The 21,827-nt window shown below is 38.4% G+C and overlaps 1 protein-coding gene across 8 annotated transcripts in view; it reads left to right on the plus strand.

Annotated features, from left to right (window-relative positions):
- The window catches only part of POLR3G (RNA polymerase III subunit G), a 46,708-nt gene that overhangs the window by 18,948 nt on the left and 5,933 nt on the right, over window positions 1–21,827 (plus strand). For 3 of the 8 annotated variants that reach the window (XM_086413037.1, XM_086413032.1, XM_086413035.1), the window contains 4 exons: window positions 4,186–4,242; window positions 7,371–7,421; window positions 15,729–15,808; window positions 21,545–21,691. In XM_086413037.1, coding sequence (XP_086269163.1) covers window positions 4,186–4,242; window positions 7,371–7,421; window positions 15,729–15,808; window positions 21,545–21,691 — 335 coding nt within the window. Of the gene's footprint in view, window positions 1–4,185; window positions 4,243–4,933; window positions 5,267–5,438; window positions 5,471–7,370; window positions 7,422–15,725; window positions 15,809–21,544; window positions 21,692–21,827 lie in introns of those variants that run through there. The other 5 variants (XM_086413034.1, XM_086413031.1, XM_086413033.1 and 2 more) reach the window with 3 other exon arrangements.

Raw genomic sequence — 21,827 nt, forward strand, 5'->3', positions numbered from 1 at the left:
CCAATGCAGAAGACCTGGGTTCCATCCCTGGCTTGGGAAGATCTCCTGGAGAAGGAAATGGCAGCCTTTCCAGTATATTTGCTTGGCAAATCTCATGGACAGAGGAGCCTGGTGGACTAGAGTCCATGGGGGTGCAAAACAGTTGGACATGACTTAGTGACTAAACAACAACATATACATATATATGTAAATACAGATTAGTATAATATATACTGTAGATACACATTATATATGTATATGTACACGCACAAATAGGGTGTATGTATACACACCATGAGTGGGAAAGAATTGACCAGACTGAATGGAAGTACACAGCTGTCACGGGAAGCCATATTCTAGGGAGTATTCCATCACCGTATCCTCACTACCCTTTCCCCAGCACTGACTGCCTATGTGCTTTAGGACAGAGAGACTTATGGACTAACAGTGTAAAAAACTAAATCTCTAGAGACTTGGACAGACAGAGCAGGAAATCTCTTGCTGATAACCTCTTGCCCTGGTGGCTCAGGGCATTGAGATTTTTCACAAAGAACCAAGGGTCCAGAATAAACATTTTTCATGTTGTTAGGTATTCCAGGTTTGTTTATAGTGTTCTGAGGTAGAATTAATAGAAGTGATTGGTATTTTCTCTACAGTGAAATGTATTATTTTTATAATAAAGAGAAAAAAATTAGTGAATATTATTATTTTGATGAGTTTTAGCTCCAGAGTTACATAGAGAACATCTGGTCCAGTGGTTCCCAGCTGAGGTTCCTGAAGCACTGGGGTCCTCTGAGCTAGAAACAGGAGTGACAGTGGTGATGGTTCTGTAAGCCATTTTCAGAACTTCAAAAACTTAATGGAAATCCTGCCTCTACCTCCATTATGACCACGAGGTCTCTTTTGAATGAATGGAGTTTGTTTGGTTTATTAACTCTCACTATATGGTCATGGTCCACGAGACCTCATTTTAATTTTTTAGTTTCGTTTTTGGAGCATTTCTTACTATATGTAATGATCGATATTCATAATTTATATTTTCATAGAGCTCTTCCAAGAAACAGAGAGAACTTGCTTTAAAAGAGAAGAAAAGTTATTTTGTCCTAGCATTACCTGTATTGGCCCATTGGACCCTTTCCTAAATCTAAAGTACATTTTAGAATTTCAGTGATCTTACTTTTCTTGCATCTTGAAACATTTTTCTGTTTCATCATGATAGACATTATTTCATCATTTTTCATCAATTAGCCTCTACTATGCTAGAAAATGGAGAAGGAAATGGCAACCCGCTCCAGTATTCTTGCCTGGAGAATTCCAGGGACAGAGGAGCCTGGTGGGCTGCCATCTATGGGGTCGCACAAGAGTTGGATACGACTGAAGTGACTTAGCAACAGCAGCATGCTAGAAAAGACTAAAATATACAAAATGGAAGAATGATGAAATTGCATAGAAGCATCATGCAATACTGAAATAAATCATCACTGTTAAATCATCCTTTAATTTTCTTATTGTGTTGGCCAAAGTATACTACTAATTTTTAAGAAGATATAGAATAATTCTGGAGATACTCCTGTCTGTATAGTTATTTTGGTTTTGTTTAGCTTTCGTAGAATACAATTTAGAATTCAGAAATTTTCATTTTCTACCTGTAACTGCAGAGAAGAAAATTGGCAGAGGAAGATGTTTCAGTTACTAGACAAATCAGAAGAGGAATGCAAAGAGATAGAAAGGAGCCCCTGATGCTAATATTGCTGGTGGAATTGATGGTATAAGCAGAGTCTCACACTGAGTCTTCAGATGACAGTATCCTAAATGAATTTTCTCAGACTTATGAATCAATAAGTAAACAGTGTCTGTCAAAGAATGAAAAGGAAAATATAGTGTTCTCATACAGTTAATCTTTGAAATGGACCTCATCACATAATATTTTGTGGTAGGAACATGAAAAATTCCATTTGCTAAAATGACATGTGACCATATTTTTTTCTTTTTTGTTGGGTTTTATGTACCAAATATTTGTAACTAGACAGCTGTTGAAAGCAAAGGCAAAGACAAAGATGACTGAAAGGAAATAGATTATGTAGAAGTGAAACAGTTTATTGGATTGATCATATTAATTGGTAATGATATATTTAATAATGAAAATGAAAATGGCTGGGCCGTCCTCTCTTCAACAGAAGTGTGAGCCATAAAAGTTTTTTAAAGCATTACTTTTTGATGGTGCAAATACAAGAATTGGACATAATGATAAGCTAGATCATGTTAATAGAAATGTACTCATAATCTAGAATCACTTGGGTGGGGCAGGTGTGAGAAAAGCCAGAAGTAATATGTTAGAATTTTTTAAAGATGTATTTGAAATCCAGAATCAGGATTATGAAATACTTGCATTTAATGTTTGCACATGACAAACTCACAATGCACAGTTGATGCACACTTAGCTGTGTTCAAAGGATGTTGCCCATTTTGGGTAAATATACCTTCAAAACCAAGAAAATGGTGGAGTATGAGTTTGAGTTTACTTAACGCTTATTAAAATTCCCAATAATTACTTTTCTTTCTTTTTAAATAACAGCTTTATTGAGATAGTGAAAATAAGTGTTAATCACTCAGTCGTGTCTGACTCTTTGTGACTCCCATGGACTGTAGCCCATAACCGCCAGGCTCCTCTGTCCATGGGATTCTCCAAGCAAGAATATCCTGGAGTGGGTTGTCATCCCCCTCTTCAGGAGATCTTCCCGACCCGGGCACTGAACCCGGGTTTCCCACATTGCAGGCAGATTCTTTACCATCTGATCCACCAGGGAAGCCTTATTGAGATAAAAATCCAGATATATAAAATTTACTTTTTACAGCATACAGTTCAGTCCCTTTGAGTGTACTCACAAAATTGTGCCGCCAACAGTATTATCTAATTTATAGAATTGGTTCGTCATCCTGAAAAGAGACTCCCATACCCTTTCGTATCAATCCCTATTGTCCCCTCCCTGCCTCAGCCCTTGGCACCCTGTAATCGGCTTTGTCTGTTTTAGGCATTTCATATAAATGGAATCTTAATGTGTATTCTTCTGTGACTGGTTTCCTTCACTTAGCATAATGGTCTCGGGGTTCATACATAGTAGAGCATGTATCAGTGTTTCATTCCTTTTTGTGGCTGAGTAATATTCCATTATATGTATATACCTCATTTTGTTCATTCCTCAGTTGAGGGACATTTGGGTCACTTCTGCAGTGGGGTTTCATGAATAATGCTGCTGTAAACATTCATGTGTGTGTTTTTGTGTACCATGTCACTTTTGTTGTATATCTAGGGTCAGATGGTAAATTTTTATTTTACATTTTGAGGAACTGCCAACTATTTTCCAAAGTGGTTGCACCATTTTATATTACCTACAATGTATAAGGGTTCCCATTTCTCCACAGCCTTGTTAACACTTATTATTGGTTCTTGCCATCTGACTGGGTATAAAGTGGTAGCTCATTGTGATGCCATCCAACCATCTCATCCTCTGTCTCCTCCTGCCCTCAATCTTTCCCAGCATCAGGGTCTTTTCCAGTGAGTTGGCTCTTTGCATCAGGTGGTCAAAGTACTGGAGCTTCAGGTTCAGCATCAGTCCTTCCAGTGAATATTCAGGGTTGATTTCCTTTAGGATGGACTGGTTTGATCTCCAACCTCGCCTCCTCCTATCCTTTTCCCCACTGTCTTTCCCAATGGGTTGTGAAAAGTGTCTCCCTGAGAAGACTGACTGAATGTGTGTATTAAGTATTTGCTTACTTTATTAGAGGTAAGCAAACAGCCCTCCATCCTCACTTAGGTACTTAATACCTCCCAGTTACACGAGATTTAAAGATTGGGAGCTAGAGGCCAGTGTCACAAGAAGAAAAGAGAAGATACACAGACCTCCCCACCTGTACCCTCCCCCCCGACTTTTTGTGTAAGTGGCTTCCTGACTTGCCTTTGGGCTTTTGTGAAAATTCTCAGAGATGAATCAGATTATCTGCTACTGAGAACTTTAATTAGGGTTTCGGTCTCTGCTCACCCCCAGCCATTTATTCTCAGGTGCTTCTTGCCACTTCCCTAGATGTGTATTACTCTGTTCAGTATATGTCTAGGAACACATTAAACTCCCTGTACTGGAAATAAAAGATGTTACCTGGTGTTTTCAATTATTTTGAAATTCTTTTTTTTCTATCTTTTTTTTCTAGATATTGAAAGATATAGTAAAAGATATATGAAGGTGTACAAAGAAGAGTGGATACCAGGTAACCATAAAACTGACAATGTTAAAATTAATCTTCAAAGGCTATCTCTCTACCATGTCTTTTTAGGACTAATTTTCTATTTTCACTATAGGAAAATAGAGCCTGGCTCTCTTCCTGTAATTAATTAGCAACATATATCTTTTGAAAACTAAGATGAAAAGATTTTTATATTGTAACAAGGAATATTTGAAGTGATATTGTAGAAGTTCTTAGGATACTTTTTTTTTCTTTTAATAAAATAGGGCTGGCCAAACTCATTGGATTTTCCATTTTCATTTGATACAATCAAAGTTTTCATCTTTAATACTAATAGTAACTCACTTCTGTGTTCCTGAGTGATTTTGTAGCTTTTGAGGAGGAAACAAGCCTAGTTTTAAGAATATTTTCAGCCGAGCTTGTGTATCTTCCTTTCTTTCCAGCAGGCATAGACTCTTTTTGGCTGTTAATGTGCCTTTTCAACAGAACCATACCTAAGAGAGTTTTTTTTTTTTTTCAACATTCACAAAATTGCCTTGGTAGAGGCAAGGTGTAAGGGGTTGCAGAGATCTCATCTACTTCATTTTGTAGAAAATTAACAGTTGCTATAGAAACGCAGTGACCTGTCAAGGCAACTTGGAATATTGTAGTAAAACCCAGGTTTCCTCACTTCAGCACACTTCCCTTTGACATCTCTGTCCTTGGTGTGTTACAGAAACTGCCTGTATGCAGAAGCCTAAGTCACATTTACAGCATTGGTTGCATTCCTGAGTTGCAGCGTCTCTTTTCAATGCTAATTGTTGATAATGTTGTGTCCCTCTGGAAACACTCCTCTTAGGTCTCTCATTTCTTCTACTACATAAATATTTGTCTCTAAATTATTCTCTTTAAGTACTTTGTCGTGATCACCTATGGATCATTTATGAAAACAAACATATTAGGTTGGTGTAAAAGTAATTGTGGTTTTTGTATTGTTGAACTTTGTTGTTTGATACTGGAATACATTCTTAAATAAATGTGGTTATATTATACTTCATTTTAATGCTCATTTCTTGCTTTATGTGTCTTTTTTTGGCTAAAGACAAATTACTTGCTGTTTAGATTAGGGAAATGATGTTAGACAAAAAGCAAATTCAAGTGATTTTTAAAAAATTTTTATTATTATTTTTTTAATTTTATTTTAACTTTACAATATTGTATTGGTGATTTTTTTATTTGAGTTCAAAAGGAGTCATAAAGCAATGGAGACAACTCTCAACATCAACAACACCTTTGGCCCAGGAACTGCTAATGAACATACAGGGCAGTGATGGTTCAAAAAATTTTGCAAAGGAGACGAGAGCCTTGAGGATGAGGAGTGTAGTGACCAGCTGAGAGCCATCATCGAAAGTGATCCTCTTACACCTACACAAGAAGTTGCCAAAGAACTCGACATCAACCTTTCTATGGTCGTTCAGCATTTGAAGCAAATTGGAAAGGTGAAAGGCTTGATAAGCGGGTGCCTCATGAGCTGACCGAAAATCAAAAAAACTGTCATTTTGATGTGTCTTCTTACTCTGTACAACAGTGAACCATTTCTCGATTGGATAATGACGTGCAATGAAGTGTGGATTTAAATGTCAACTAGCAATGACCAGTGCAGTGGGTAGACCGAGAAGAAGCTCCAAAGTACTTCCCAAAACCAAACTTGCACCAAAAAAGGTCATGGTCACTGTTTGGTGGTCTGATGCCCACTGTCAGACCCACTCCAGCTTTCTGAATCCCGGCGAAACCATTGGATCTGAGAAGTATGCTCAGCAAATCAACGAGATGCACTGAAAACTGCAATGCCCACAGCCAGCATTGGTCAACAGAAAGGGTCCAGTTCTTCTGCACAACAGTGCCCAACCGCATGTCGCGCAACCAGTGCTTCAAAAGTTGAATGAATTGGGCTACAGAATTTTGCATCATCTACCATATTCACCTGACCTCTCACTAACTGGCTGCCACATCTTCAAGCATCTTGACAAGTTTTTGCAGGGAAAATGCTTTCATAAGCAGCTGGAGGCAGAAAATGATTTCTGAGAGTTGCTCAAATTCTGAAGCACTGATTTTTACGCTATAGGAATAAACAAACTTATTTCTCATTGGCAAAAATGTGTTGATTGTAATGGTTCCTATTTTGATTAGTAAAGATGTGTTTAAGCCTAGTTATAATGATTTAAAATTCACAGTCTGAACCTGCAATTACTTTTATACCAACCTAATATTTAAAGCAAAATTTATTAGTTCAGGAAAAATAGCTTGAGATATAAGTATTTTCTACAAACAGTACTGAGTTTTTTATTAGTAAGCAGCATTTTTTAAATCTGTTTTCATGTTGCTTCAGTTTTCTGATTGTCTCTTAAGCTTAAAAAAGAAAAACAAGTGACAAATTAGAGGAATTGTTTAGCTAATGCAGGCAAAATCATTCAATGGAAGGAATTTACTTTTCCATAGCTATTTCTGTTTTTAATTTTAAAGTTTTCCTATAATTATTAAATTGTTTAGTTTTGTATATATTAGGATTATGGTCACATATTTTAACTTTGAAAAAAATTTTTCATTATGTAAGAAATACATATCAACTACAGAACATGTACAAAATACAGAGTAATTGAATAATAAATTACATTTAAGGAAAATAACTATAATCCCAACACAAGAAATTCCTGTAATATTTTGTTTCCAACCTAAAACTTTCTCTGCACAAATATACATCTGTTCAAGCATTTACATGTTAGGTTTATTCTTTAAATGGAATTATATATGTATTGTTTTAGAAACTTTTTAAATTTAACAGTATATCATGAATAACTTGTCACGCCCATAAATATTTTTCTACATTTTTTCATTATGAAAATTCCTGTACTTGGAGTTAACTATATAAATACTATGTAACTTAAAAGAATATTATAGAAATTTTATAAGTATTTCAAAGGTATTTTAATGAATTTTTTTCTTTATAGGAGAAAATATATCACTATTATAGTTTAATCCCCAGCTAAATCTATACAGATATTAAATTTTATTTCCATTGCATGAGCCACTCTCATGTTCTTTAAATAGTTATACCTAGTGCCAGTAATTCCCAGAGGAAACAGCCCTTTTTATTTCTCCTTTTGTACACACAGATTGGAGAAGACTCCCTAGAGAGTTGATGCCAAGGAAAAAATGCATAAAAGGTACATTAACTAATTAATAATAATCCAGATAAGAAAAGGTTATTGCTTAACTTCTATCTATATGAAATTGTCAATATAAAGTTACACTCAATGTTCTAAACGCTTTTTCCAAAAGTATTTTTAATATTTTGATTATTTTGTTAGTGCTTTTTGCTGTCGATTTTTTGTTTTGTTTGTTTTTCCCTTAATTAGAAATTTTGATGTGCTAGGGAAAGACTTTTCAATTATGTAGATATTCTCATTTGTATATTTGAAATTTTTTAGATGATTATACTGGCTTTATTTTAAGTTTTTAACTACAACATTTGGAACTGGTAACATTTGGGAACTGGTAGGATAGAACTTTATGGTGTACATAAAATGCCGAAGTGAAAATTTTTGTTGTGTTGTTCTTTCATAATTCCACCAAATAAAAAGCTGTTGAGCATCTACTGTTGCCAGACCCTGTGCTAAGAGGGATAAGCCAGTGAGCAAAGGAGGAGTAAACCTCACCCTCACAGAGCTTACAGATGGAGTAAAGACATTCAGCATAGCGCACTGTCTTCACTGGGAGGTCAGGGAAGGGTTTGTTGAGGAGACGCAGTTGAACTCCAGATTGAATGACGAGTACGAGATTGCTGTGATGAGGTCATGGGAGTGACGCTGGAGAAACCGGGTTTATTAATGTGTTTTTCTTGTTGAGTCTTAAGAGTTCTTTATGTATTTTGGATACTAATCTGTTGGAAAAATATTCCTGCTGTGTGTTTCTCCTTTCCTCTTATACCACTACTGCGTTCACAGCGCTTCTGACACTAGATTTAGGGAGTTATTTTTTCTTGCATATCAAACAGTTCTCTGCAACACCAACTGCGTGTCTTATCATTTAATTCAGTTCTGACACTAATTGGAGTTAGCGCTGATCTCACTAAGGGCTCAGTCCCAGGAGACTGCTCCCCACTACAGATGTCAGTCGCAGGTATAGCGTGTCTCCAGGTTTCCCACAACTGCTGTCTGCGTTGGCTACCAGTTGGAGGTTCCCATGGCCCTCCCTGGGGGGATTTGATTTACCTGAACAGCTCATGGGACATGGTGATATATTTACTTATATTTACCAGTTGACTATAATAAAGGTTATGATAAAGACGCAGATGAACAGTCAAGTGAAAAGAGGCATAAGGTCAAGTCTGGAAGGTCACCCATGCATGTCTTGTGGAGTTGGGATGTGTCACCTTCCAGTTCACGAATATGTTCACCAATCCAGAAATTCTTGGAACCGCATACTTTGGGGATTTTTATGGAGGCTTCATTACATAGGCCTGACCAGTCATTAACTCAGTCCCCAGCTCCTTTCCCCTTTTCCAAGGATTCTGATCATGGCTTGATGTATCTGATAGCCAGCCTCATCCTGAAGCCACCTAGCACCCCACTGAGAGTCACCTCCTTAGAATAAAAGAGACTCCTGTGCTCAGTTGCTTCAGTTGTGTCCGACTCTTTGCGATTCCATGGGTGGTTCCTCTGTCCATGGGATTTTCTCCGCAAGATTACTGGAATGGGTTGCCATGCCCTTCTCCAGGGGATCTTCCCAACCCAGGGATCAAACCCATGTCTCCTGCATTGGCAGGTGGATTCTTGTACCTGCTGAGCCATCAGGGAAACTCCGAAAGACACTCCTATTGTCCAGTAAATTCCAAGGAATGTAGATTCTTGTTAGAACAACAACAAAAAATTACTGTTATTACTTAGGAAGTTTTAAGGGTTTTAGCAGTTCTATGCCTGGAACCAGATGCTGAGACCATATATATTTCTTTCTATTTCACACAGTCCTTTTTCAAATATGTCTTTTGCAAACATTTTCTCCCATTCCATAGCTTGTCTTCTTATTCCCTTGACACTATCTTTTACACAGAAGTTTTGAGTTTTAATGTAGTCCGGGTTATCCGTTCTTTTCGTGGATCCTGCCTTTGGTTTTGCATCTCAAAAGTCATCAGCAAGCTCAAGGTCACCTAAATTTTCTCTTATGTTATCTTTTAAGAGTTTCATAATTTTATGTTTTACATTTAGGACTGTGGTCCATTGTGAGTTAATTTTTGTGAAAGGTGTAAAGTCTGTGTAAGTTTATTTTTTTGCACATGGAAGTCCAGTTGCATTTTTCTGTATTTATGTGGGTCTCTTTCTGGGCTCTCTATTCTGTTTCATTGATTGATGTATTTATTTCACCTATACCATAGTTTTGATTACAATAACTTTATAGTATGTTTTTAAAATCAGGTAGGACCATCCTCTAACTTTGTTATTTTTCTTCAGTATTGTGTTGGATGTTCTCAGTCTTTTACCTTCCATATATATAGTAGAGTCAGTTTGCTGATATCTGTAGAATAATTTACTAGAATTTTGAGGTTTCATTGAACTTATAGATGGAATTGGGAATAAAAGACATCTTGAAGACATTAGCTCTTCTTACCAATGAATATGCACTATGTCTCCATTTGTTTAGTTCTCTGATATCATTATTCAAAGTTTTATAGTCTTCCTCATATAGGTCATGTATATATATATTTTGTTAGATTTATACCTAAGTATTTCATTTTGGGAAGTACTAATATAAATAACACTATGTTTTTCATTTCAAATTCCACTAGTTCATTGTTCATATATAGGAAATCTATTGAATTTTGTGTATTAACTTTGTATGCTGTAATCCTGCTGTAATTTCTTATTAGTTCCCAGTTTTTTAGCCCATTCTTTCAGATTTTCTACATATTGTCTATGAACAAAGAAAGTTTTATTTCTTCCTTCCCAATGGCACCCCACTCCAGTACTCTTGCCTGGAGAGTCCCATGGATGGAGGAGCCTGGTGGCCTGCAGTCCATGGGGTCGCTAGGAGTCGGACACGACTGAGCAACTTCACTTTCACTTTTTACTTTCATGCGTTGGAGAAGGAAATGGCAACCCACTCCAGTGTTCTTGCCTGGAGAATCTCAGGGACAGGGGAGCCTGGTGGCTGCCGTCTATGGGGTCACACAGAGTCGGACACGACTGAAGTGACTTAGCATAGCATAGCATGGCAATCTTCATACCTTTTATATCCTTTTCCTATTTTAGTGTATTAGCTAGGATTTCTAGTACAATGTTGAAAAGCAGTAGCAGGTGACGCAGGAGACATGGGTTCGATCCCTGGGTTGGGAAGGTCCCCTGGAGAAGGAAATGGCAACCCTCTCTAGTATTCTTGCCTGGAAAATTCCACGGAGAGAGGAGCCTGGCAGGCTACAGCCATGGGAGCAAAGAGTCAGACACGACTAAGCCCACACAGCAGCATGAATGATACTAGTCATGACCTAGAGGATCACGAATTTTTAGCAGACTTTAAAGGGCTGAAAAGAATATATCTGATTTGGAGGAATTCATGTTCAAATACATCCCACAACTGCTCATCCTTAGAAGCCCATGGACACATTAAAGATTAGTAAAAGCTTCCAGCGCGTCAGGCTTTTCATTTGTTGAAAAACAAAACAACAGCAAAACTTTCCTTTTCCATTCTGCTCTCATATTTTTGTTGCATATTATACAATTTTTGTGTTTTGTTCTTGGTAAGCTTCTATACTCTCTTTTGTTAAAAATGGTCTCCCCTGATTTACAAGAAAGTAAATAATACCTAAAGAGCCAAAGACAGAAAAGGTCTGTTTCTTGAAGATCCAGCTATTGGCAGGTGTTGTGTTGAAAGAAATAAAAAAATTCAAATATATGCATGTATTTGGCCAAAGATAAAAAAAAAATGTAAATGTTTTGAGGTTGAAACAGTCTTAACAGATTTTAGTAATTTTATACTTCTTTTCCAATTATAAATAAAAGAATTGGGCATTACATAAAACCAGAATGGGATGTAGCAAAAATTGCTGAATGGACTTGAATATGCAGCTATGACTTTCTTGGCTAAGAGATTAATCATTTTTATAAGTTTATTTACCCGACCATGTTCTATAATATCCATTTAGCAGATTTATGTTTTATGAAATTTAAATAATTGACAAAAGTTCCTTAGACAAAAAGACTTCTTGATGTAATTTACATTCCTAGCTAGTGATTTCTGAAATCAGTAATATATGTTGAGAGCTTGTTCATATATGATATGATATTTTACATGCTACAATTAAGATCAAACAGTCTTTGCCATCAAGGGAAACAGAGAAAGTTACCCGTCATTAAATCTAGCTATTTTTTTAAAATAACTTTTGTTTGAGCAAAACCTCACTAATATATATGTTCAGGAGTCTCAAACTTAGAGACTCCCCAAGGAGCAATTTGGTATAACACAATAAATTGTAAATTCCATTAGTTATGGGTCATGTCCACAGTCTAAAAATCTCTTGTTCTGTAGGTTAAATCTTTAACAAAATTACATCTTTCTGAGCCATATTTTCCTGTTACCAAGTAATTTCTAAGTATGTAGCTTGATTTTGGGAAAAGGATGGTAATACTTTGTGATCACAATGGGACAATTTTGTAACATTATCAATTTTGTAACATAACATCATAATTTTTATAACATGTCAGTTTTGGTAACTGACTAGCAAGATCTATGTGTGAAACAATTCTCTATACCCTGCAGTTTCACAGTACCCTCAAAATGGAATTTTTTTGATATAGCTTAAAAATTATGTATCCCAAAGCCATTCAAGGGCTTTCCTAGTAGCTCAGACAGTAAATGCAGGTGACCTGGGTTCTATCCCTAGGTCAGGATGATCCCATGGAGAAGGAAATGGCAGCCCACTCCAGTGGTCTTACCTGGAGAATTCCATGGACAGAGGAGCCTGGCCGGCTACAGTCCATGGGGTCACAAAGAGTTGGACACGACTGAGTGACTAACACACACAAAGCCATTAAAACATATTATTTATTATTGCTTTGAGTTTTCAGATTCATGTGATTGGTATGTTCCGTTTAAGTATTTTATTTTTCATTTCAAAGATAATACTATGTTGCCCTCAATATAACCTCTTTCTTATCTCTTCAACCACTGGCAAATGTGTGTTTATTCTGCACTTGTTTGTTTTTTAATTGAAGTGTACTTGATTTTGTTGTTTTTCAGTCTCTCAGTCATGTCTAACTCTTTGCGACTCCATGGACTGCAGCACACCAGGCTTGCCTGTCCTTCACCATCTCCCTGAGTTTGCTCACCCATATCCATTGAATTGGTGATGCCATCCAACTATCTCATCCTCTGTATCACCCTTCTCCTCTTGCCTTCAGTCTTTCCCAGCATCAGGGTCTTTTTCAGTGAGTCGGCTCTTTGCATCAGGTGGCCAAAGTACTGGAGTTTCAGCTTCAGCATCAGTACTTCCAATGAACATTCAAGGTTTGTTTCCTTTAGGATTGACTGGTTTGATCTCCTTGTAGTCCAAGGGACTCTCAAGAGTCTTTGCCAACACTACAGTTCAAAAGCATCAATTCTTCGATGGCTCAGCCTTTTTTATGGTCCACCTCTCACATCCATACATGACTGCTGGAAAAAACCATACCTTTTGACTATATGGACCTTTGTCAGCAAAGTAATGTCTCTTTTTTCAATGCGCTGTCTAGGTTTGTCATAACTTCTCTTCAAAGGAGCAAGTGTCTTTTAATTTCGTGGCTGCAGTCACTTTCCACAGTGATTTTGGAGCCCAAGAAAATGAAGTCTGTCACTCTTTCTATTGTTTCACCGTCTGTTTGCCATGAAGTGATGGGACCGGATGCCATGATCTTTTTTTTTTGAATGTTGAGTTTTAAGCCAGCTTTTTCACTCTCCTCTTTCACTTTCATCAAGAGGCTCTAGTTTTTCTTCACTTTCCGCCATAAGGGTGGTGTCATCTGCATATCTGAGCTTATTGATATTTCTCCCCACAGTCCTGATTCCAACTTGTGCTTCATCCAGCCTGGCATTTCTCATGATGTAAGGGCTTCCCTTGTGTCTCAGCTGGTAAAGAATCCTCCTGCAATGCGGGAGACCTGGGCTCGATCCCTGGGTTGGGAAGATCCCCTGGAGAAGGGAAAGGCTACCCACTCCAGTATTCTGGCCTGGAGAATTTCATGGACTACAGTCCATGGGTCACAAAGGGTCAGACACGCCTAAGCGATTTTCACTTTAACTCTGCATATAAGTTAAATAAGTCAGATGACAATATACAGCCTTGATGTGCTCCTTTCCCAATTTTGAAACAGTCCTTTGTTTCAAGTCTGGTTCTAACTGTTGCTTCTTGGCCTGCATGCAGATTTCTCAAGAGGCAGGTCAGGTGGTCTGGTATTCCCATCTCTTTCAGAATTTTCCATGGTTTGTTGTGATCCACATAGTCAAAGGCTTTAGTGTAGACAATGAGGCAGAAGCACATGTTTTTCTGGAATTCTCTTGGTTTTTCTGTGATCCAATGGATGTTGGAAATTTGATCTCTGGTTCTTCTGCCTTTTGTAAATCCAACTTGTACATCTGGAAGTTCTAGGTTCATGTACTGTTGAAACCTACCTTGAAGAACTTTGAGCATTATCTTGCTAGCATGTGGAATGAGTGCAATTATGCTGTAGTTTGAACATTCTTTGGCATTGCCCTTCTTTGGGATTGGAATGAAAACTGACTTTTTCCAGTTCTGTGGCCACTGCTGAGTTTTCCAAATTTGCTAGCATATTGAGTGCAGCACTTTTACAGCATCATCTTTTAGGATTTGAAATAGCTCAAGTGAAATTCCATCACCTCCACTACACCTGGTAGGCTGCAGTCCATGGGGTCACTAAGAGTCAGACACAACTGAGCGACTTCACTTTCACTTTTCATGCATTGGAGCAGGAAATGGCAACCCAGTCCAGTGTTCATGCCTGGAGAATCCCAGGGACGGGGGAGCCTGGTGGGCTTCTGTTTATGGGGTCGCACAGAGTCGGACAAGACTAAAGCAACTTAGCAGCAGCAGCAGCAGCCACTAGCTTTATTCATAGTGATGCTTCCTAAGGCCCACTTGACTTCACACTCTAGGATGTCTGGCTCTAGCTGAGTGATCACACCATCATGGTTATCCGGGCCATAAAGATCTTTTTTGTGTAGTCTTCTGTGTATTTTTGCCACCTCTTCTAAATATATTCTGCTTCTACCATTGTTGCAGTTTTGGCCTTGATATCATAAATTGCCAGTTCAAATTTTTAGTAAAATATCTGGTTGTATAACAGACCAAGATGAGCATAGCCTTTAGCAGGTACCTGTTGCTGTGTGTCATTACTCTGCACCCTGTTACCAAGCAACAGGTCTTGCTCAGCTATTGCTCGTTGCCTCAGTGGCCCTGTCCCCAAGCAGCCAGCTGTCAGTGAGGGACCACTGGGGAAGTGATTCAGTCAAGGATTGGTGGTGTGGTGGTCATCATGTGGACAGTGAGGTCAGAGGCAGATTTAGGCTTTCTGCTGGAGACCCTTCAGCTTACCCAGTCTTGGACCAGTGGGTGAGCAGGAGGGCCCAGGGAACAGACTGGGGACTGTGTCCTGCTGGGCTCCAGAGCCCTGACTAAAGCCCTCCACTAGTCGTGGCTCGGGCCTTCGGTGAGCCTTTCCCCCATACCTGTCTCTGCAACCTAATAGCAGAGGCCGTCTGTCTGGGTCACAGTCCGTAAGACCTGGTCCCCGCCTTTGGGGCGCCTGAGGAGACTGAGGGCCAGTTGAGTTGGGCGCCTAACTTCCTCAGGGATGACAGCTGGGCAGGATGTGGGAACCTGGCCCTGAAGGAGCCACCAACTGAGATTTGCCTCCTCTTAGCCAGGACTGGGACCTTGGAGGGTGAACGTTGTGCCCTGGGACTTTGCCCTTTCTTGTCAGGACAGAGAATAACATTCATCTGGTCGAGATTTTCAGGAACATCATTACCTGATCATGACCCGACTGAGCAGTCTGCAGCTACTAACCACACCCCATCCCTCACCTTTTGCTTTTAAAGGGACTTGCTGAAAGCTTTCAGTAACTGGGGTTCCTAGGGCACGAGCCACCCATCTCCTTGTACAAATCTGTGATAAACCTTTCTCTGTTCCAAACTCTGATGTTTAGTATTGATGGGCTTCAATGTGCATCAGGCACACGGGGTTGCGATTTCGGTAACAGTTGCAGTCTTAGAAAATATCCTATTAAGTGATTATCGTTTGCTCCTTATCATAGAAAATTGCTAATGTGTGCTGATTTATTTTGTTCATTCTTTAAGTTAATTCAGCCTGCAAATTATGTGGCCGGTGTGGCATACCACCCTGCTAGATGGCATATTAAAAGGCAAAGACATTTAATACACAATTGCTGTTATACAAAAATGTGTTACCAGTGGTTTTACTTCAGCAGGCCCCAAATCCAAAAAGGCAAAGGATACAGGCAAAGGCCCTTCACTCACAAATCCTGCGGATGTATTGAAAAAAATTGAGGTAAGGTTTTCTTGTCACTATAGGAACAGACTGAGAAAATATCATACCTCTTTTTGTCTTCTGCAGCCTTTCCACCTTCTGTCTCTTTTAAATGACTTGTGAATTTGGCAGAGTCGAGCCCAGCATCCAGGGTGGCTAGCAATGTTTGAACAGTGTTGGCTGGGAGCTATGGGGGCTCCATCCTATCCTCTCTACTCCCCACCTGTCAGCTTGCCTCACCTTCTATCATCTGCCTCTTTTCCACTCTATTCCTCTTTTCCTCTTGAATTATGCATGGGAAGGAAACATAAATGTATATCTCTAAAAACCTCATTTTTTTCTCTTACTGGTGTATGTGTATTTTTAATGCTTTTATTCTGTCTTATGTCTAAAAGATTCTATTGAGGGAAAATCCTTTCTTATGGCACTTATTTTTATTGCCTTTTAAAAAAATTTGAAAAATAAAAAGATGTAAAATTCTAAAAATTAATAAATTGAAAATATGCCCTCCGATCCCTACCCGTAGCCATCCATCCAAGTCCCCTATTAGAGACAACCAGTGTTACCAGTTTCTTATATATCCTTCCAGAAACATTTTATACATAGAAAATACTATTTTTTCTTTTTAATAACAAAAAGTAACATATTGCACTCTTTGCCTTTTTATCTTATTACTTAAAATATGTTGGTTTCTGTATCAGTCTACAAAAGAGTTCCATCATTCTTTTCTTTCTTTCTTTTTTTTTTTGGCTACACTATAAGAATGAACCATAATAAATTTAACTAGTAACCTGTTGATGGACATTACATACATGGCTGTCCTGGCTGTGATTGTTCGTTAAAAAGTATTTCACAGAGGATAGGAAGCTCTGTGAAATACCAGAGGGCTTCCCAGGTGGCTCTAGTGATAAAGAACCTGCCTGCTAACGCAGGAGACGTAAAGAGATGCAGGTTCAATCCTTGGGTGAGAAAGATCCGCTGGAGAAGGGAATGGCAACCCACCCCAGTATTCTTGCCTGGAGAATCCCCTGGACAGAGGAGCCTGGTGGGCTCCGGTCCATAGAGTCGCAAAGAGTCGTACAGGACTGAAGCGACTTGGCGCACACACGTGTTTCATTTAGTGTTTCACTATTGGAAGTAATGCTAGGCCTTCCCTGGCAGTCCAGTGGTTAAGACTCTGAGCTTTCACTGCAGAAGGCGCATGCATTTGATCCCTGGTTGGGAAACGAAAATCCCACATGCCATATGGCATGGCCAAAAAAAATTTTTTTTAATTAAAAAAAAAAAAAATATATATATATATATAAACAGTGGAACAGTGAATCCATGTTAAGTATGTGATTTCACTGTGTAAGGTAGATTTCTAGAAGTAGATTTGCTGGGTTAATTGTTATATGTACTGTATAATATAGAAAATATAGATAATATGCATAAATAATGGCAGATCATTCTCCATAGAGGTTATACCAGTTTATTCCCTTATTCCCACTGTCAATGAATTATCTTACATTGATGGTGATAGTGATGATGATGATGGTATAATTATGATAGCAGCTATTGCTTTTTGAGAACTTTTTAGATAGTGGGCTCTTTGATGAGCTATTTATAGCCGTTATGTCCTTAGGACTTCATAACATCAAAGAGAATAGGTATTATTATTCCTTATTTACCGATGAGGAAGTCAAGGCTTTAAAACTTGCCTGACCAAGTTAGCATAGCTACATGGTAACAGAAACTCATCTTTTTTTTTTTTTTCTCATTTCTCCTGTATGGAAAAATCTTTCATTCACCCTTTAAAGATAATCAGTGAGCATTGCTTTAACTTTCTACTCCCTGCAAGGAGTAGGATGAGCACAGCTGATGGAAGGCACTTAGGAATAATCTCTGATTTAAAAACCTCAGTGTCTAAGGAAGAAGGTAAGATGTGAACTGAACTACTTTAGTGTTTAGGATTAGGACTTAGTTGGCTGCAACACAGCAGGTGGTGGTCTCTGGTCAGTGTCTGAAGGGTTCCCTGCTGCCCGGGACCACCTCTCTCGGCCATGGTGCCACAGCCTGTCTGCCGGACTACTCTGCTGCCCTGATCTCTTCCTCAGGCTCCTCCTGAGGAGATCTTGGAGATCCTGGTTAAATTTTACTTTTGACCAGTACAGGCGCTGAAGATCACTTGTCTGAAAATCAAGCCAGGAGGATTGTTGAAGGAATAGCGCCAAGTGTCAGGTTTAACTGGGATGCAGGGCTGCAGAACTAGCCACCTTGTGTTGATTGAGCACAGACTCTGACTGTTCTTGCAACTTCCTGCAAAGAAGTTGCTCAGATGACGTGTGCTATAAGGACATTTAGTCTGGACCTCTGGATGTGGTTTTTCATCAGAACAAATAGTATCTCCTTATGCCCTACATTTAAACACCTTTTTTCATCACACACATTGTTAAAACTGGAGTTTTAAATCTAGAAATCCCAATAAGTTAGCAACTTTAATAGAACAGTTAGCTTCCAGATGACTCAATTATTCATTTCTTCAGCAAAAGTCGTTGCAGGTTTTCTTTAATAAAACTTCTGTGGAGAGGGAATGGCATCCACAGTCACATCTTATGGTGGGAATAGTCAGACAGCAGTAAACTAATATTTGAGCTTATTTCTGTATGACATGCTTATAGGTGGATGTCTCTGTTGGGTGGTCTACAGTATTTAAACAAAAAGGACTGTTTCCTGTCCATAAGTTAACTGTTTCCAAAATGTTTTCACATTGTGTGTTTTACATTGTTATTCCCGTTGTTCTTAAATCCATAAAGTAGTAAGGGTAAATAGTTACATCTCACAGAAGGCAATGGCACCCGACTCCAGTACTCTTGCTTGGAAAATCCCATGGACGGAGGAGCCTGGAAGGCTGCAGTCCATGGGGTCACGAAGAGTCATACACGACTGCGCGACTTCACTTCCACTTTTCACTTTCATGCATTGGAGAAGGAAATGGCAACCCACTCCAGTGTTCTTGCCTGGAGAATCCCAGGGACGGGGGAGCCTGGTGGGCTGCCGTCTATGGGGTTGCACAGAGTTGGACACGACTGAAGTGACTTAGCAGCAGCAGCAGCACAGAAGAGAAAATGGAGACTACTAAGTAGACAGATGAAGACTAATAGCCTAACACAAAGGGAATGACGTTATGAGACAGTGTGTAGGAGGCCATTTTTCTAAATTTTATAAATCTGATATTTGTTAACTGATTTAGGTATTTTATTTGTTTGGTTTAGGTCTACGTGATAGAAATAAAGTTGAGGTTATTTATTTGGAGATAATTGAGATGGCAGTATTGGAAATCAAGACCTCCCACTCCCTACAGAGATTGAATGAATTCTATATTTAAAAAATATTTTTACATAACTGGTTTAAATAATTCTATTGCTAATTATGAAATAAGAGCTAACAGCATGATTTTTCATATATAGCGTATACTTTGCACAGAGTTAAAAATAGCACTACAATTCACTTTAAACTACAGTCTTATGGGATGTAGGCCTTTTTACTAGGGTTTAATTAAAACAGAAAATAAAAATATTATATCTTAATTAACATTAACATAGCATCATTTTATATATAGGTGTGTATTTATAGACATTTCAAAATATCTGTAAGTACTATTTTGTTTGCTTGCAATTTTCCAAAGGGACTTCCAGTTGGTAAAAATTGCACACATTATATTGTAGTAATAACTCATAAAAGGTAACATGGGTCAGTAGCCCCAGGATGAAGATAAATCATCTTATATCTATTACCGTCATTTTATTTGTTCTAGCTAAGTGGGGTAGGGTGACAAGAAAGGTGGAGTTTGAATTTTTTTAAAAATTGAGACTATCTGATGTAGTCTTTCATTGCCTTTCAGTTCAGTTCAGTTCAGTTCAGTCGTTCAGTCGTGTCCAACTCTATGTGACCCCATGAATCACAGCACGCCAGGCCTCCCTGTCCATCACCAACTCCCGGAGTTCACTCAGACTCACGTCCATCGAGTTGGTGATGCCATCCAGCCATCTCATCCTCTGTCGTCCCCTTCTCCTCCTGCCCCCATTGCCTTTGCTTTCCTTAAATTCATATTTGAGTGGATTTTAAAAAACATTTAAGAGCCAAATGGAATAAAGTTGTAGTTATGCCAAATACAAAGTATGTTTTCTCTCTGTATGTAATCTACAGAGCAAATATCTTACAATAAGATGCAGTATTTACAGATTTATGAATTAGTGTTCTAATTACTGATTAAGAATAATAATGTTTTAGCTAAACTGATCTTATGCCTCAATTATGAGTATTAATGTATAAAACTATTGCTGTTCCCCACCTCTTACAAAACTTGTGAAATTCTGTCACTTGTGCAAATTAAACATAGGACAGATTAGTGGGTTGATAATAACAGTAATGAAAACAGGTCACTTTTATCAAGTGGAAAATAAATGTTGGTAGTCATAATAGAAATATAAAGATATTATCTTAAATCGGCATCTAACTGAAGGTGGCGTAGTGATTTTAACAAGGTAAGTGGAGCCATCACATAATCAAAGATTTTCTAACTCTGTATCTCTTCTTTGCCTCCATTCTTAGGAGTGTTAATAAGTACTAATAGTGACTCAGATTTGAGTTTTAATCTCTCTTTTTTTCAACCTGCCAGATACATTACGAAACAAAAATCCTTGGATATGGGAAGTAAATAATGAGAGAGAACAGAGATAAAAACAGATATCAGGTTTTACAGCAGAAACCAACACAACATTGTAAAGCAATTATCCTCCAATTAAAAATAAATTTTAAAAAATAATGAAATGTTAAAAAACATGGATAATCTGCAAATAGGGTAATTCACCCCAAGATGACTTGATATTATTTTAAACAGTTTCAGTTAGCAGCTAAAACATAGACACTTTGAAATGTTACCATTACATTCTCTTTTCTCCTTTCATGAAGGAGAAGAAAAAATAACATTCTGAAAGTTCTTCATAAGCTGAATCAAAATATTTTAGAAGGAAGTAGGATAGTAATCCGGAGAAGGCAATGGCACTCCACTCCAGTACTTTTGCCTAGAAAATCCCATGGATGGAGGAGCCTGGTAGGCTGCAGTCCATCGGGTCGCTAGAGTCAGACACAACTAAGCAACTTCACTTTCACTTTTCACTTTCACTTTTCACTTTCATGCATTGGAGAAGGAAATGGCAACCCACTCCAGTGTTCTTGCCTGGAGAATCCCAGGGACGGGGAAGCCTGGTGGGCTGCCATCTATGGGGTTGCACAGAGTCGGACACAACTGAAGTGACTTAGCAGCAGTAGCAGGATAGTAATCATAAAAATAAAGCACTATGCTGTAGAGCTGAAATCGAACCATTTCCCAAGACCAAGTTTTTTTTGTGTGTTCTTTTTTTATATATTTTAATTTATTTGGCTGCATAGAGTCTTTCTTAGTTGTGGCACATGGGATCTAGTTCTCTGACCAGGGATTGAACCCAGCCCCCCTGTCTTAGCCACTGGACCACCAGTGAATTCCCCCAAGACCGAGTTATGAAATAACAAAATCAAAGAAGGTACCAATGTAATGACGAGCCAGTGAGTACCTCCTTTCTTGAGGAGGTACTCCTCAGTGTCCTAGGTGAGGAGCTGGAGGTGTTGGGAAGGGAGGGTTAGAATTAGGTGGTAGGTAACTGTTCTCTTGAGGTTGAGCAGGAACGTCAGAGTCTGGTGGTTTCCATTTAAATTAATGAAGTTCATTTATACTAGGAATTGGAAAAGAAAGGTGATGGTGAAAAATCAGATGAGGAAAATGAAGAGAAAGAAGGAAGCAAAGAGAAAAGTAAAGAAGGCGATGATGATGAGGAAGACGATGCTGCAGAACAAGAGGAATATGATGAAGAAGAGCAAGAAGAGGTAATGGGCCATTCTGGGAGAGTAGCAAAGGTCCTGAACTTAGGATGATCTAACAAGGAATCAGATATGTGGTATGTAATTAAAATGTTAAACAAAAACCAAGTTGATGGGAACCAGGGGTATATTATTATCCATG

This window comes from Bos grunniens, chromosome 7 (genome assembly GCF_055505025.1).
Source record: "Bos grunniens cultivar Pamir isolate PY7600 chromosome 7, Bosgru_T2T1.0, whole genome shotgun sequence".
Taxonomy (NCBI): domain Eukaryota; kingdom Metazoa; phylum Chordata; class Mammalia; order Artiodactyla; family Bovidae; genus Bos; species Bos grunniens.